General features: G+C 35.4%; 1 protein-coding gene across 12 annotated transcripts in view; it reads left to right on the top strand.

The window, feature by feature from the left end:
• The window catches only part of ehbp1 (EH domain binding protein 1), a 196,208-nt gene that overhangs the window by 141,175 nt on the left and 35,968 nt on the right, over window positions 1–19,065 (top strand). For 7 of the 12 annotated variants that reach the window (XM_005158531.6, XM_005158533.6, XM_005158532.6 and 4 more), the window contains 3 exons: window positions 9,007–9,145; window positions 12,202–12,290; window positions 16,946–17,072. In XM_005158531.6, the coding sequence (XP_005158588.2) occupies window positions 9,007–9,145; window positions 12,202–12,290; window positions 16,946–17,072 (355 nt within the window). The remainder of the gene's footprint in view (window positions 1–9,006; window positions 9,146–12,201; window positions 12,291–16,945; window positions 17,073–19,065) is intronic. The other 5 variants (XM_001919697.9, XM_068214587.2, XM_073928527.1 and 2 more) reach the window with 1 other exon arrangement.

A 19,065-nucleotide genomic window follows, 5' to 3' on the forward strand; every position in this document is an offset into this window, starting at 1 on the left:
GTAATACAAAGAAGACTATGAACAGGTGTACACATAGTCTAACTGTTGGTACAAAATTATTGTACGCAATATTGTTTTAAGTTAGGATTGGTTAAAGTGCAGTGCATGGTACATCTTGACGGTATGCAGTGAGGGGTATGGAAGAGTTCGTGTGAAGTGTGTTACGTGTTCATCAAGCCCGATCTATGGGAAGAGTTGTTGGTCTCTTTTGCACATGTTGTTGACTATTGGTTCTATTGCAATTATATATAAATTATTTCTCATTAGACTGTACATAGCCTGTCTGCTTAAAATCTACAAATACTGATCCACTAACAGCCATATCACCCTGCAGCCCAAGACCGGTTACTCACTGAAGCTAAGCAGGGCTGAGCCTGGTCAGTACCTGGATGGGAAACCACTAGGGAACACTAGGTTGCTGTTGGAAGTGGTGTTAGTGAGACCAGCAGGGGGCGCTCAACCTATGGTCTGTGTGAATCCTAATGCCCCAGTAAAAGTGAAGGGGACACTACACTGTCAGTGGGTGCCGTCTTTCGGATGAGACGTTAAACCGAGGTCCTTACTCTCTGTGGTCATTAAAAATCCCATGGCACTTCTAGTGAAAGATCAGGGGTGTAACTCCTGGCCAAAGTCCCTCTATCGGCCCTTATGATCATGGCCTCCCAATCATCCTCTTTTCACCGAATTGGCTCTATAACTGTCTCTCCACTCCACCAATAGCTGGTGTGGGGTGACCGCACTGGCGCCGTTTTCCTGTGGCTGCTGTCGCATCATCCAAGTAGATGCTGCATACTGGTGGTGGTGTGGAGAGACCTCCTTCATGATTGTGAAGCGCTTTGGGTGTATGGCCATTAATAATAAATGCGCTATATAAATACACATTACATTACATTTACATTACAACATTCTTCTTACTAAAGAAATCTTTGCAGGTACATGTCAACTTACACTAACTCTAAACCGGAGCATAAGTCTATTAAAGAGAACTAGTTTCAATGTAATTGCATTGTACCTTACAATCAACAAAATTGTAAACAACCTTCAGAATAATGTGATACCAATTGTTTTTGCTGATGAACAATAACAATACTGACCAATCAGAATTCTTCTTGGCAGATGACAAAATGTCTTAATTATTTAAAATAAACTGAATCATCCCTAATTTGGTGGTTCATTCTGCTGTGGAGATCCCAGATAAATCAGGGGCTAAGCCAAAAGATAGTGAGTGAATGAGTTGTTACTAAATACATTAAGTGACATTTTAGTTGTTTTTATATATAGATTGAAATGTTTGTTGTATTTTTCTTGCCCCCGTAGTGTTCAGACTAGGGCAGCACAAAATATTGATTCAGCATCGAAATCGCAATGTGTGGATCTGCAATAGCCACATTGCGGGGTCTGCGATCATATTGAGTTGTGATTATAATGACCAGGAGCCACATTTCAGAATGTAATTTGTGAAGTTATCGCAAAATCTAACCCTAATAAAGTGAACCATTTTCATTTGGATGTGTTTTTAAGGACTGTGGCTAAGATATCAAGTGGAATAAAACTTTAAAATTTCTTGGTTTTATAGATTTAACAAAAATTGAATTGTATTTAATATTTTATACAATGAAGACAGAACAATATTATGTCATCAATGTAAATGTATGTTCTTAAATGCTCTTCAGCTCAAACTATAAAACACAAAACAATTTATTTTGATCATTGTTTTTTAGTGAAATTATATTCATATCACAATTTATATAGCAGAAAAACTAAATATTGCAATGCCAGTTTTTTTTATAATATTGTACAGCACTAGTTTAGATTTGCATCTTAATACAGGTGTAAACAGGGATTTAAAATATGATTTTGTAGATTAATGTCACAAAAAGTAGATAAGGGAGACCGTTTTCTTTGATTTACCTGTTGATGTTTTTTTTACTGATAAATAAAACTGACTAATAAAAATTTGTATATATGATCTTTTTTGATCATTTCATTTAATATTGAAAAAATAAGTTGGCATAATTCATGTTTAACACAACAATTTGCAAGGAAAGACATGATATTGTTTCTCGCTATGCAGTTAAACATTCCAGAAGGACATCTGTAGCTTACTTGTTGTAGTCATGTTATGGAGGTTTACAATATGAAGTGATTTTCCTGAATCTTTTCATCACTTAGACTGTGTTAGTTAGGTTTAAAGGCCAAGATGGGCTGGTTTTCTTTCATTCTCTGTCTCTTGGTTATTGTTTATCCTTAGGAATACCTCTTATTCGTACATTAAGCCAAACACATGAATGACATTAAAGAGCCATTACCTCACATCACACCTGACCTTTACTGACAAACAAGAGAGCTTAGGAGTATCGACAGCAGCTTGTGGCTCCCGATGTCAACATGCACTGGATTGATTTGCTGTGTTTATTAAATACCAGCTTTCTGTGTGTAAGATCACGCATACCTGTGGACTGCTGACTGATGGTGTTTGTGTGCGTGCATGTGTGTGTGTGTGTGTGTGTGTGCGCGCGATGGCCTCCTGTCTCGCTGTTGTATTCAGAGCCCCCAGGTGGTGACTGCAGGGCATGTTCACTACCTTCCCCACCTGTTTGCCTCTCTCTCGCTCTCTTTCTCTCTGCTGACAGAGGGGATTTCCTGCGAGCAGATGTTAGCAGGCACTTTGATGCATTGACTGCAGCGATGTGTTAATTTGGGTTGGCAGGCCTCATTCAGCAGCAGGTGTGAAATGATTGGTCGAGGTTTCTCAAGGACTGGTCACTTATAGGTTAGATTCCAAAGACTAGTAGGTGCATTAAGTTTTAATCACATAATTAAGTTTTAATTACATAATAACATTTGGTTTTGGAGAGGAATTAAATTATTGGAAATTATTTACAAATGGTATCTTGTTTATTATAAAAAAAATAATAATAATACAATCTGAAGTTCGTGAGTTAATTTCCTTGTAAAGTGAAATGGTAAAATACTAAAACAAATGCTAAAAACACTGTAAGAATCATTTTTGTGTACGTGTGTAGGAAAGGAAACTGCAACATTCATTCAAAAAGACATTAAGAGCATGAAGGCATCTTATTTAAATAGACTATTTGTGGTTTAATATACTCAAACACTAGTTCTTCTTTTCTTAATTCATTCAGATTTTACTAAAACTAATTATTTATTCACAATTTCCCAAATTCTGTAAGTTTGTGTTATACTCTAATTCAATTTTATGAATGGATTTACCAGTTCCACTCTATTTATTATTATTTTCTTTCATTTATATATTCTTTTGACACTAGCAGCAATTCTATATTGTATTCTGTAGTATGTCTCTAGCCTATGTGCTGTAAACTTGCTCATGAGCACTCCTAGTGCAGTTGCATTAATGTTGTTAATTGATTGCACATCTGGACAAATCTTCAGAAAATAATTATAAGAAATGATTTGCATGGAAATGAAAATCAAGATCTCATACCAATTTGACGAGGAGTTATCTAAAAGAATTAAAAGCATGTTGTTTTATTAAACTACAGCAGTGCTCTGTTGATTAAAGTATTACCTAAAAGAAAAATCAATAAAATCTATACCACTTAATTAGATGTCTTTTGCAAAGACATCTCACAGCAAGAAGGTCTCACAGCAGGAAGGTCGCTGGTTCGAGCCCCGGCTGGGTCAGATGGCATTTCTGTGTGGAGTTTGCATGTTCTCCCCATGTTGCCGTGGGTTTCCTCCGGATGGTCCAGTAGTCCAAAGACATGTGGTACAGGTGAATTGAATATGCAAAAATTTTCCGTAGTGTGTGTGGGGATTTCCCAGTGTTCTTATTTACTAGTAGTCAAATTTGATTCAATAATATATTATAAGGCGACGCAGTGGTGCAGTAGATAGTGCTGTCGTCTCACAGCAAGAAGGTCGCTGGTTGGAGCCTCGGCTGAATCAGTTTGTGTTTCTGTGTGGAGTTTGCATGTTCTCCCTGCGTTCTCGTGGGTTACCTCCGGGTGCTCCGGTTACCCACACAGTCCAAAGACATGTGGTCAAGGTAAATTGGGTAGGCTAAAATTGACCATGTGAGTGAGTGTGTAAGGATGTTTCCCAGAAAAGGGTTGGGGCACAAAGGGCATCTGCTGCCTATAACATGTACTGGATAAGTTGGCGGTTCATTCTGTTGTGGCGACCCCTGATTAATAAAGGGACTAAGTACAAGTAATAAAATAAGTTCCTTGAATTTAAAATAATCTTTTATTGTAATTTTTTTTTGACCTGAAGCTGAGATTTCTGCGCATTTACAATGTCCCCTGCTGATAAACCCCACTCCACAGACAAGCAGACATCAGAAGAGTGGACTTCACTTCAGTGCACTGTTATCTCTGCCTGTTTTTACAAGCTAATTAAATCATCTATAATCAATGATAGTAAACAAAGAACATGCAGTTGTACAATCCACAATCCGTCACTCCTTGCATTTAAATAAGGATGGAGCTTTCTCAATATCAACACTCGCTGTCTATTTAGACTACTACAACATGATCAGCACTAATGTGCATGATATGCGAGTTTGCAGTAAACACAATGATCACTGCTGTTCAAAACATTGCATTTCATTTATCATCTCAACCTATTTGAGTGACCATTTATTTGAATCAATTTTTAACAGACTCTCTGTGTTTTATATATTCAAACACTAGTCCATTTAACTAATGGATGGTCTGTAGAGTCAATAGAGTATGTGCAGTACTCTAAATTTAATTTTATGAGTGGATTTATCAATTACACTCTCACCATTTTCTGTCATTTAAAAACTCAATACTGTATTGTACAGTATGACTGTATTATGCAGAAACAGATTACTGCTGTTCAAAACAATGCATTTCGTTTAGCATCCCAACCTATCTGAGTCACCATTTATTTGAATTGATTTTCAACCAACTCTCCGAATCATTACATCCCTATTAGTAACTAAGACGAGGGCCATTTATTTGCTCATAATGCATCGTTCAATTGTAATTCTGAAAGACTTTTAGTGGGCAGGGCCTTGTTCTCTCATTCTCTGTGAAGTGTCCAGCACCTGCTGCAGGCCTGCACAACAGGCCAAAACCCACAGGAGGATCAGCAGGGTTACGAGTGCTGCTGCTCTGAGCCCCAGTGCTTAGTGGAGTTTTAAAGAAAGAGACCCTCATCCTCTGCTTTCTCGTCCTCACCCTCTTCTCAAGCACAACCTTGTATTAATGATAAAGGAGTCAAAACTGTTCATTTGTTTTTCCTCTGGCATTTTTAAATTTGCAATCATAGAAAATGCTAATACTAGCTTTATAGCACTGAAAGCCTACGCCCCACCCTGCAAATTGCCATCCAAAGCCATTCCGTCTGAATGCATGAACGCACACTAGTCAACATCACTACAATACATCACATAACGTTCTTATTTACAATCCCACATTTTTAAAAAAGAAGGTAGGTTGATGATGTTTCCCTGATGGTCCCTAAACTTCGTCCATGAATTCACCCATGACATAATCCAGTGTATGCAGAGGTGTATGGACAGCCTATCGTAATGTTCGGATAGAATGTTTTGATTGGATAAATTTTTCTTGGTCCTACACCTTCCACACTATATTAAAATGCATATAAATACCACTTCATTCAGTTTGAACCATTTCATTTAATGATTTCTACCAGGATGTGAAGAAACTTTAAACCAGCATAATGACAATTGGTTTCGACAATCACCTATTGCACCTTTAAGACAAACACATTAGAATCACGTTCTCTGTTTCAAGCCCAGCTGAATCTGAATCAACCTCTTCCTCTCTTGAGGATTCTTCCATCCCACAACTCCTAGAGACCTTACTAGGATATTTTGGGACAGAGCATTTTTTTTACCTCTCAGAACGCACACACACACACACACACACACACACACACAAACAGTGCAGCCCCCCAGTGCTCCCGGTTGTGTCTCATTAGCAATTGTCTCTATGCACTGTGAGCCTCCTGCCATGGTGGCACACGATAACCGCCTGCAATGAGCAGCAGACCGCAACATTAGTCACGCATCCCACAAACACACACTCACCTCTGCCAAAATAATACCCACCACCACAATAATGATCAGGCGATAACAGATTAAAAGGCGAGGATCGTGATGTGGGGATAGCCCTGATATCTGCCCCAGCCAGGGGTACCGAGGGGCCGTGGGGGCAGGTGTTTCAGGGACGGGGTTGTTAGCGAGGGTTGGAGGCCTTGGGCCCTTAGGGAAAGGGGGATTCTAGCGAGGCTTTGGGTTTGAATCCTGTTTGTTTTCTTTGGACTTTAACATGAGAGGAATCAGACGGGGTTAAAGGGCTTTGTTGAGCTGTCTCTGGAGATCCAGGCTGTTGAATGTGTCGTTTTAACACGTAACACGCTCACGCCTTTGGTTTTGTGGGATGACTCTGCTACGCTTTCTACTTATGGGGTGGATTTAAGGTGAAATGGTTTTTTTTTCCTCTCCTCAGACTGGCAACATATGTTTTGTAAGTCAATGATGTGCTGCTCATTTTTTGTTGTTTTAACTCATCTTGTCTTTTAGAATTTCTTGCTGAAGTATTATAACTCTACAGTACATTAAGTTATTTGAATATGCTTGATGTTGTTTCTAAATTCAATTAGTTTTTTATTTGTTAATTTGGGGTTTAATATGCCATGCAGTTGGACTCCTTATGATAATTGTGTATTAATTGTTCATAGATCAACATTGTATTAAAGAGATGATGTCAACCATTGAGAACTTCGAGGATGACAAATACACTTTAATTAACATGTACACATAGACTCTGGATCACCTGTATGCTATAAAACCAGTAGTTAACTATCTTTATACTTTAAATAATAACTTATATCTGATTGCATCTTTACCCTAATTTGAGTGTAATCCAATAATGTACACCTTTGTAAAGCTGCTTTTAAACAATAATTATAAAAAGCTTTATACTAATAAACTGAATTCAATTAAATAAATTAAATGTCCCTAACTGCTATGTTCTAGGGCTATAACCGCCAAAAACAATCAATTGAAATTGCTAAATTGTCCTCCCCAGTAATTAAAAATCTTGTACTGCTGTGTCTGTTTGTTTGTTCAAATTAGTGTAGGTGGGGTTTTGGGTTCATAAAAGTGCAAATAGATTGATTACTTCCCAATTAGAAATAAACTAAAACTAGAATAATTATTTTCTTCTTTTTGTTTTTATACCTTTTATAAAGCAAATTGGTCCCCCTCAATGTTACATAGAGTACATTCTACTAGATGCGTACAGTATCTGTCCCTAAAAAAAAAAACATAATTACTGTGAATAAAAGTATTTCAACCCAAAACTTTCTAAAATTAACTTATAGGTTTATTTCTGAGAGTTGTTCTGTAAAGGTAAATGTCATACATTTGGTTCTCAGATTTTTTTTCTTTATTATAAACACTTTACAAATGTACAAACCCTGTCATTGTCCTTGCCCTCAACCCAATTGAACTATGTTACTTAGAAAAAAACTTCAAACACCTCAATTGATTTAAAAACATGAAATTATAAATAAATTCTACAAATAAATACTATTTTACAATCGACTCCATTTTTCTGTCAGTCCTGTCACATTTATATAAATTTAACATAAATACATGTCTAAGGCTATGACTCGGAAGTGACATGATACATTCTATCGTTGAATTGTAAAATCTAGTATTAATTGACAAGTTCTGGGTTTTAACACATATTTTGCTCAGTTTTAAATCTGTCAGGTCAAGTTGCAAATCTGTACACCACGAATCTTTCTTGGATTCTGATGTTTTTTAGTGCAGAGTCAGACTTAATGCAGACAGAGCATGTATTAAAATTTAAAGTAAACATTTAATATCAAGTGTTTGTGTTAATAACAATGAGGTGTGTAGTAATTAAACACATACTATAAAGTAGGATGTTGATATTTATGATAATTATATTGGTTAAAAAAACATTCCATATACTTTTTTATTATTTATTTGACTAAAATATATATTTCTTTCATTATATCATTACCACAGCCTTTTATATTGTCGTCCAATGTACAAATATGCGTTCAGAATCTAACCAAGCCTAAAGGGATCTCTGAAAGTGAAGTTACAACCTGTCATGATGGCTAAAAAGAAGCTGCCTATTAGGGTTTTGACAGCTGATATTGTCCTATTAAACACATGGGATCAGTTGGATAAACAGCCATAACTGTTAATATTCACACATACAGACTCGGAGCGTCTCGGAGATCAGGCTAAATTTGTTGTTCTCTAGAGACAGGCTAATTGCAGCTTTGTTTTCAAAAGTTATAATTTAAGAATAAACAGGCCAGAGGCGCTGTGTGCATCTGTTGGTGTGCCCTTGTCTTTATTAGCAGTGCTGTTTGCGTACACACATCAGTGAGCTAGCGTCTGCGCTAACAATGTTTCTCCCTCTCAGTCTCAAGCAGTGGAACGTGTTCGCTAATTGCGAACTTTATTAGACGTTTCCTATTATTATTGACGTTGCAAATGTTATTCTGAACGCTGCCGTTTCGCTTTCCAGTCTGCTTGGCTTATTGGGCCCCAGCACATAATAACACATTTCAATATTGAGGTGATTGGAAGCCGCAGTGAGAAGCTGCTAACACGTGTTCGCTTCCAAGACAATAGTGCTTTTAATTTGCATAATCTGAATACATTTTCTGGCTCAGGTTTTGTTGAAAGTAGACTTAATTGCCTTATTTCCTTTGTGCTTGTGAGTTAATGTGGGATTCGGAGATGTACCAAATGCTCCAGAACCTTCCCTCGACCGTTCTTCAGGCATGTGCCGCTCCATCGTTAAACATTTCTTGCCCATGTGTGTCTAATTTGTTCTTTTCTTTAATGTCGGCTGGCGTCAGAAGCAACTTTTATTCAAATGACTCTGCTCTACTTTTAAGTTAACTACTCTTTTACTCTTTCTCTTTTTTCCCCTCTTCCCCTCCCTTCATCCCTCCCCCTTTTTAATGCGTTTACAGAATAATGTAGATGAATTACATGCGGAGCGTCTCCGGAGGGCCACTGAGCGCCTGCGCAGTCCCGTTGTCTTCCAAAAGGAGTCTGCTGTCAGGAAAACGCAGCTCAAATCCTTCAGCCAATATGTGGAGACCAGGCCAGGTGAGGTCCTTTAACTCTTGCTGGTGTCACTTCCTTTAAAAAGACAGCATAATTCCTGTTCTGTAATCTATATCTAATATCTAATCTTATTTAATATATTTTATGGATAAAGCCAGTGAAGTCATTTTTCGTGTCTTAACGCTAGAAAAAACAGATTTCTATATCTTTTATCATTCTGACTGATTTGAGGCTTCTTTAATATCTGTTATTTTTTCACCACAGTAAGTTTTACTGAGTACAAATATGAATTAAAGGAGGTTTTTTTGGTAGATAAAATTGTTAATTTTAGAAATTAGTATTTTTTTAAATACATTGATTTTTGGACTTTTGGAATTTTTAATAAAATCTTTAATAAAGTTTTAACCTTTAATAAAATGTTATACTGTATAAGAAAACTCAGGGTTCTACAATTATATTGGCTTTATTTGATTAAAGGTACGGTGGCTGAGAGAGCTTAACGTGCTGCAATTTAAGAAAACACATGCAATTACAAAAAACACCAGCAAATAAATTTGATCTTTATTTGTTTGACAGCACACATGCTGCAAATACTCACAACGCATATAGATTAAAAGAAAATGTGCTGCATTTTCTCACAACTCGAATAAAAACAATGAAACGTGCTGAATTTTCTCACAAACAAATTATAATGGAACGCTCTGCATGTTCTTACAACGCAAACAAAAATAATGAAACGCGCTGCCAGTTCTTACAACACAAGCAAAAATAATGAAACGCGCTGCATGTTCTTAAAATGCAAACAAAAATAATGAAACGCGCTGCATGTTCTTACAACGCAAACAAGAATAATGAAACGCGCTGCCAGTTCTTACAATGCAATCAAAAATAATGAAACGCGCTGCCAGTTCTTAAAATACAAACAAAAATAATGAACGCGCTGCCAGTTCTTAAAATGCAAACAATAATAATGAAACGCGCTGCCAGTTCTTAAAATGCAAACAAAAATAATGAAACGTGCTGCCAGTTCTTAAAATACAAACAAAAATAATGAAACGCGCTGCCAGTTCTTAAAATGCAAACAATAATAATGAAACGCGCTGCCAGTTCTTAAAATACAAACAAAAATAATGAAACGCGCTGCCAGTTCTTAAAATGCAAACAAAAATAATGAAACGCGCTGCCAGTTCTTAAAATACAAACAAAAATAATGAAACGCGCTGCCAGTTCTTAAAATACAAACAAAAATAATGAAACGCGCTGCCAGTTCTTAAAATGCAAACAATAATAATGAAACGCGCTGCCAGTTCTTAAAATGCAAACAAAAATAATGAAACGCGCTGCCAGTTCTTACAATGCAAACAAAAATAATGAAACGCGCTGCCAGTTCTTACAATGCAAACAAAAATAATGAAACACGCTGCCAGTTCTTAAAATGCAAACAAAAATAATGAAACGCGCTGCCAGTTCTTAAAATGCAAACAAAAATAATGAAACGCGCTGCCAGTTCTTACAACGCAAACAAAAATAATGAAACGCGCTGCCAGTTCTTAAAACGCAAACAAGAATAATGAAACGCGCTGCATGTTCTTACAATGCAAACAAAAATAATGAAACGCGCTGCATGTTCTTACAACGCAAACAAAAATAATGAAACGCGCTGCATGTTCTTACAACGCAAACAAGAATAATGAAACGCGCTGCCTGTTCTTACAATGCAAACAAAAATAATGAAACGCGCTGCATTTTCTCAAAACCCAAACAAAAATAATGGAACCCCCAGCGTTTTCTCATAACTCAAACAAAAATACTGAAACTCTCTGAATTTTCTCACAACTCAAAAATAACGAACTGTGCTGCATTTTCTCACAACTCAAACAAAAAATAATGAAACACACTGCATTTTCTCATAACGCAAACAAAATTAATGAAACGCATGGTTCATTTTTTTCACACCGCAAGCAAAAATAGTGAAACGCGCTCCATTTTCTCAAACAAAAATATCGAAACATGCTGCATTTTCTTATAAGACAAACAAAAATAATGAAATGCACTGCATTTTCTTAAAACACAAACAAAAATAATGAAACATGCTGCATTTTCTTATAATGCAAAGAAAAATAATGAAACGTGCTGCATGTTCTTACAATGCAAACAAAAATAATGAAACGCGTGCTGCATTTTCTCAAAACGCAAACAAAAATAATGAAACATGCTGCGTTTTCTTATAGCGCAATGAAAAATAATGAAACGCACTGCATTTTTTCATAACACAAACAAAAATAATGAAACACGCTGCATGTTCTTACAACGCAAACAAAATTAAACGCGCAGCATTTTCTCAAAACGCAAACACAAACAATGAAACACGCTGCATTTTTTAAAAACGCAAACAAAAATAACGAAACACATGCTGCGTTTTCTCACAGCACGTACAGTTTTCGAAAACGCACTGCATTTTCTCACAACACAAAAATATCAGAACACAACGGAAATATTTTAAGGAGACTCAAAAACATGACGGTTGCGCTGTGCCGTGACCATTGCTCATTGATGAGTCTATTTGCTGCATGTGTGCTATCTTTTTCTCAATTTTCTGTCATTTTTTGTAATTGCACATGTTTTCTAAAGTGCAGCACATTAAGCTCTCATGTCACTGTACAAAGGTATTACTTTGCAAAATGAAAAACAATGAAAATGAAAAACAATTTTTCTGTTGAACAAATGAAGAATGTTGGAAATCATTCATGTCCAGAGCAGTAAACGAAAATATGCTATGGAAGTCAATGGCTACTGGTTTCCAACACTTTTCAAATTATCTTCTTTTGTGGAAAGGTTTGCAAAAAGCCAGTAAATGACAGCAGAAGTTTTTGTTTTTGCATGAACAGATTAAGTATAATACTGAGGTTTCCCCAAGAGGACTTCAAACAAGCTTCATGTATTTATATATGCCAATAAGTTGTTTTAATAAAGATATCATAACTGTCTTTTAGGTTTGCTTGATAAAGATGAAATGTCAGAATATTCATGTATAGTGATTTTGTATCTTTGCCCAGGTGAAAATAAGCTCTATCAACCTTTAATATATTTTGTTTCAGAGGTGAAAAGGCAGAGATCTGTGCCTGAAGCGGTCGAGGAGAGAGGAGCTCTGACAGAGGCGGACGGACGAAAGCCAACTGAAGATGAAGTACTTCATGCATATTTAAATTCTCCGTCAGCGCTGCTCGTTCTGGTGTTGTCTGTGACATCAGGTCATAGTTGGACGTCACATTCGCACACAGTCACTCACATCTGTCTGAGGGCCAGAGAGGGGTTTTAACGCTGATGTCAATCTGTTCTTCCCTAAAGCCGATGAAACCAGCCAAATTAGACTGCTGTTCCCTGATAATTGTAAGATTAGGGGAAAAAGAAATAGGCTGAGCAGTGATACCTTTTTCCATTACTCTTTTTTCTTGTCTTTTTTCTCTGTACTCTTTTAATTTGCTCTAAATTTACCCTTAAATTTTTACTTTTTAATTACAGTATGAATAAAATAAAAATTTTGGTAAAATTATTCATCAAACATTTAATGTGATTGTATCAGACTGACTGTAGTTAACTAAAATCATAAAACTTATTTAAAAATATATATATTTTAAATTAATGCCTACTAAATAAATATTTTTTGTATTTTTTTTTAACTAAATGAACTAAAAAAAAGAAACTATAAAGAAACTATTAAGACACAAAATGACTTGAAGTGAATATAGCTTTCTTTTTCTACAAGCCCTTTTAATTTGTTGTAATTTGTTCATTTATTTATGAACATATAGTTTGTAAATCCATAGAGTAATTATACTGTAATTAACAAAAATCATAACTATAAAAATAAAATAAGTTTTGATGCTTATAATTATAGTATGTTAAAATGATAAAATATATTAATTAAAGTAATATAATAAAAAAAACTGTTACTAAAATGTTCGTTTTTTATCTACAAATATGTTTTAAGAGGCTAATAATATTGTCCTTAAAATGATTTTTTGATCCACATATTGGATGAGACTTCTCTATAAGAAAAAAAGTATATATTGTAATATATACTGTGAAATGTTCCTTTCTCTGTTAAGCATCACTTGGTAAAAATATGAAAAAGAATTACAATTTCACAGAAGGGCTAATCATTTTTTAACTGCTTGTTTCAACATGCAGGCTGATTTTGTGAAATATTTTAATTACTGCACCACTCTGGCTCTCAGGCCAGAGCACAGAAACATACCCTGGGCAGAGAGAGAGAGAGAGAGAGAGAGAGGCAAGGTCAGTGGAGACCAGCTCTGCCCCTCTCTGTGTAGGGGTTAATGGGTGTTGAACTTGCCCATTACCCAGCTCAAGCTGAATTACCCAGCGAATGATGTTTGCATTAATATAATATATATGGAAATTTCAACACTTAATTATGGCAGAGAGGCGAGAGTGGAGGGGAGGGGGCTGATCATGTGTAAAATTGATTTGTGGGAGAAGTATTTGATAGAGCGGCGAGGAAGAGGAAGATGCAGTTTGATGGACAGCAGGAGGACTCAGGCAGAAAAAGTGCTGTCTGTGGTGGAAAAAAACTTTCTTCCCTATTTCCCTCTTTCCCATTATGAAATAAGGTGCATCAGCACTAAAAATATATGTGTTTTTTTTGCAGCAGTCTTTAGGATGTGAATTTCAATGAGTGCTCTTTACCCCCTCCCTCAAGTAGGAAGGTTGGAAAGGGAAGAGGGCAGAGAGGAATAAAGGAGGTGTGCGTGTGTCACTATCACACACTTAGCCTGTGTTTACAGTAGTGCATTAGTTTCAAACATGCAACTTTGGCTAAACTTACAGCTGGCATCCACACTACTCCAGAGATTTTGACTCTCTAATAGTTTTGATCAGGCTGCACACCCCATTTAAGGTTAAAAACTGGGGTTGAGTTTCAGTGTACTACTCTTACAAGACAAATTCTCAACTGAAGTTTATGCCCAATATTAGTTTATTCATTATTATATTAAATAGTTATTAATTATTATATTATGTACTATCAATATAGCTGTACAATACAGATATATTTTTGCAATAAAGCAATTATATGCTGTAGTGATTAATTAATCCATTACAATATTATTTAAAAAAGATCTTATAAAAGAATTTCAACCGTCTCATATGTCTTTTTAAATCGGTATATAATCATAACTAGGCCCTAGATCACGTTTTTCAATCAGTAGGAGAAATGTGATGTTTATAGAGCTTATAGAACTATATTTTTTTTAAATTATAAATATAGAAAACGATTATATGATAAAGATGTATATATAATATAAAATTATAAGAGTTTCTAAAAAAAATTATAAAAAGTATAAAATTATAAATTCTAAAACAATTTCATCACTCTCATATTTCTTTTTACATCTGTATTTGATCATCACTCTTGTATATCTTTTACATATGATCTTCACTAGGCCTTAGATCACATTTTTTTCAATAAATAGGAGAAATGTGATGTTTATAGAGTTTATAAAATTATTTAAAAAATTATATATATATATATATATATATATATATATATATATATATATATATATATATATAATCATTCATATATTATTAATTTTTTTTGTAAAGATTATGAAAGAATTTCATCCCTTTCATATATCTTTTTACATCTGTATATGATCATCGCTAGGCCAGATCACTTGTTTTTCAATAAGTAGGAGGAATGTGATGATTATAGCGTTTAAATTACTTCACTAAGTGGCTGTTTGCATGATTAAACTGACAGTGTCAATTTATGCATTCAAAAAACAGACCTAAATAACATTTCTTTTTAAAAAACTTTATTTTTAAAGGCCAAAAATCCACAACGTATGGCTTGTGTTTTTTAAGCGCATCTTTAAAAAAAAGAAGCCCAGGTTGTGTATTTTAAGCAAACTTGGCAACTCAAGTGAACAAACCAAATGCAGTCTGTTGAAAATGATGGCATGGCTTTCCACATTCACATCCCGGTTGGCTTTTTGCAATCATTTCATATCCTTCTCTTATTCATTAAGCCCCATCAAATGACAAGAATGTTAATTTTGATTGATTTTTGTTACTTGTGCTCAAGTTCAAATCAACTAAGGTGGCAGAAAGTGCACCCCATATGTTTTCTTTATTTTAAGATGCCACATTGTTTCATTTTCAGAAATAAGCTTGCAGTTTAACAGTTTTATTTCTCCCTAATCACAGTCTCTCTAGTCTTCCGCCTCAGCTGAGTGTGGTGCCAGCAGTGTTTCTGAATCTGTACATAAGAGTGAATCTGAGCACGTGTGGATCTGACAGATCCCTGCTGATAGGCCCTCAGGCACTGACCCACCTCTCTCATATATTTCAATTTTGCCTCAGTGTCAGACTGCTGTATTGCTGGATTCTCTCTCAGGTCATTTAGCGAGTGTTTATATTGGTGTGCAAGTGCTCATTTCTGCCTGAGGCACTACACGTAAAGTCAAACCTCATCGTTTACAGCTACAGGCCGCAGTTTCAGGAAGGAAATATCCATGAAAGTAAATTAATAAATGGATACATAAATCAATTCAGCAATCATTATTCACACATAGTAAAAAAGTATGAAATTGTAGTATTTTATGTATATCGTATATATTTATATTTTTTATATACACGTAAGCCATTTTTAACTTAATATAAAAAGTAAGAGCATCTACTTTAAGCTTCAGCCCTTAGTCCTTTAATATATAAAGTTAATAAATTATAAAAAGAAAACACAGTGAGACAAGAAATTAAATGACTGTTTTGAGTTGTTTTGTATTTTATTTACATGTGATTTATTAGTTTCATTTTCATTTCCTTTATTTACTGACATGAATATTCAAATTTACATTTAAAGCTGCACAACAATACGTGAAGGAGATCTAAAAGATCATAAATAACTTAAACAACTCTTTAAACAGAGGCAGAAAAAATTACGAGGCTCTGTTTACATTTTTTTATTTGTATACATTTATAATTACATTAAAATACAATTTAAATTACACATGTATGCTATTTTTTGCATGCAAAATGTATGCATATATTCAAAGCATTTAAAGTCTATAATTTCAAAATCAGATTTTTACTGTACCAAGGATTAGGACAGTAAAGAAATTAATGGATTTTTTTACCAGCACAAAAAATATAAATAGCAACTCAGCAACAACAGCAGTTGTTTTTAAATCATACTCCTATTTAATATACATTTATACTATTTTTAACATGATACATCCACTTTATGTTAATATGATGTTTCATTTTAGTTGATATAAAAATAACAAATGTTCTTCATTTTTTATTTTTATGTGTTTATTGTTCATTTCTTTATAGCTTACAGTTAGCATTGTGTTTATTAATCTCAATTAACATTAAGAATAATGAAATTGTTTATGACAGTTCACAGCCATTTAACTGATGTTAATGAACACAATCTAAATTGTAATAATGTATTAGTAAACGTTGAAACATGCAATAGCTAAAATTAATAAATGCTCTATAAACATTTTTCACTGTTAGCTCATTATCATTTTTTTTTCCTTTTTTTAATTTATTTATTTAGGTAATAATTTGACATAATTTTTTACAAGAATCCCCATTACCTTTTAGCAAGAATCCACATTTAACAAGAATTCCCATTCCCTAATTTCCAAAGAAAGCACATAAAAGAGCATAGGCTTGCTTGCTTAATTAATTAAAGCCACACATTCAGCAGTCATCATTATGACCGCTGTTCCCCTGGCATTATAAAGCCCGGATGTGATGCTTCATTTCTAACCTCTCATCACTCCCCCTTTCCTCTCGTTTGTTCTCTCCCAGCAGAAAGCGTTCAAAGACACCAGTCAGTACGTGGTGGGAGAACTGGCGGCGCTGGAGAGTGAGCAGAGGCAGATCGACACGCGGGCCTCGCGCGTGGAGAAGCGTCTGCGCTATCTCATGGACACAGGTACGCCGCCCAATTACACTGTAAACAGTTTTGGCAAATTGAGCGTTCACAAACTCTTATGGAGTTTGGGAAGTGTGAATCTTTGAAGCCGGGATGTTGGGGCGGCAGCGGGGATATGAAAAGGGGCGGTGAGGATGCAGGGAGGCTCTCTGGGCCGCCGTGATAAGAGAGCCTTCATGGGAGCTGATAACTAGTGCTGATAGCGTCCGCCAGCCAGCCACTATTGAACAGTACCGTGCAGCCATGCGCAACAGAACCTCATATCTGGCCTTCAATGATATGCTGTAGAAGAGAGAGAGAGAGAGAGGGTGAAGAGGGGAGAAAGAAAAACGGGGAGGGCTGATGTTTGGGGGCTGGACCGAAAGGAAATGTTGAAATAATGAAAGACACATATTAATAGATACATGCACTTGCTCTTCTCCTCCTCTCTCTCTCTCTTTTGCTCTCTCTTCTCTGCAAATATACACATATGAAAGCACCTGGGGTGATCTTTCAGGTGTATATATAGCAGGGTCTTTGTTCAAATATGGAGCTCAATAACTGAAATTTGACAAAAGCTGAGGCTGATATGAAACAATCATTTCTCGGAAAAGTATTGTTGGGAAATAAAAATGCTTTCCTATCGGGATATCATGACTATCACAGTTTTGTGTTTGTACAGCCTTCCAACTGTCCCTCACTTTTTCTCTCTCTCTTCACTCTCACCTGGACTCTGTTGAAGTCAAAGCAACTGTGTCCATTTTGAAGGGGTTTTATGGTTTTTTTTCCCCTACACTTTGAATGATAAATGGCTTGAATGCCCTGGCAGAACCAAACTAGACTTTTTGGGAAGGTTGACACTCACACACAGAAATAAGAGGCACTGTTACACACTAGAGCGCGTGTATGAGTCTCACCTTAATGTGCTTACCTGTCTGAGCGAGTGCACGCATTTCAGCACTGAAAACAGGTGAATTTACACCGCTGTCAGCTTCACAGACAGCAGCCTCTATAGCCAAATATACACAAAACCAATATGTTAAGCTCAATATACACATACTGGGTTTGAAATACTTAAGTATTAAGTCTCTTAATTAATTAATAAAGTCTCTTAAGTATTATATATTGTAATTTCACAGGCATTTAATGAAAGTTTGACTTAATTTTATCAACTAATTTTTCATATGATTCACCTCTTATGTTATTGTGGTCTGAATTATTCAGATAAATACTTAGATTGCTGGTCAAATGTTTGGGATGAGTAACTTTTTTGTTTCCTTTTTATGTTTTTGAAATCATTCTCTTTACTCCACAAGGCTAGATTTTTGTTCAATACAATAAAAATGCAACAAAAAGGTAATATTTTGGAATAATTTTCCTTTTAAAATAACTTTATAGATTAAAGAGTTTTTTTTATATAATTTATAAAAACTTGGATTAAGCTGAGTTTTCATCTTCAGTGTCATGTGATCTGCATTTTGTCTAATATGCTGATATATTTTATATGTACAGTATGAGTATTATACATTAATAATAATGCATTTATAATATATTAAAAATAAAACAAACAAAAAAGATTGTTTGGATGTGTTAGCATGTAATAGGGATTTGAAAACAATTTTTCATAGTTAAATAATTGTGTATATATATATATAATTTATAATATAATTAGTGAGACCAGCATGCACTCATCCTGTGGTCTGTGTGGGTCCTAACGCCCCAGTATATTGATGGGGACTCTATACTGCTCAGTATACGCCATCTTTCGGATGAGATGTTAAACTGAGGTCTTGAATCTCTGTGGTCGTTAAAAATCCCAGGATGACCTTTGATAAAGAGTAGGGGTTTAACCCTGGCATCCGGGCCAAATTTGCCCATTGACCTCTGTCCATCATGGCCTCCTAGCCATCCCCATATCATAATTGGCTTCATCACACTTTCTACTCTCCACCAATCAGCTGGTGTGTGGTGTGCAGTCTGGCGCAATATGGCAGCAGTCACGTCATCCAGATAG

The sequence above is a fragment of the Danio rerio genome, chromosome 17, assembly GCF_049306965.1.
Source record: "Danio rerio strain Tuebingen ecotype United States chromosome 17, GRCz12tu, whole genome shotgun sequence".
In the NCBI taxonomy this organism is placed as follows: domain Eukaryota; kingdom Metazoa; phylum Chordata; class Actinopteri; order Cypriniformes; family Danionidae; genus Danio; species Danio rerio.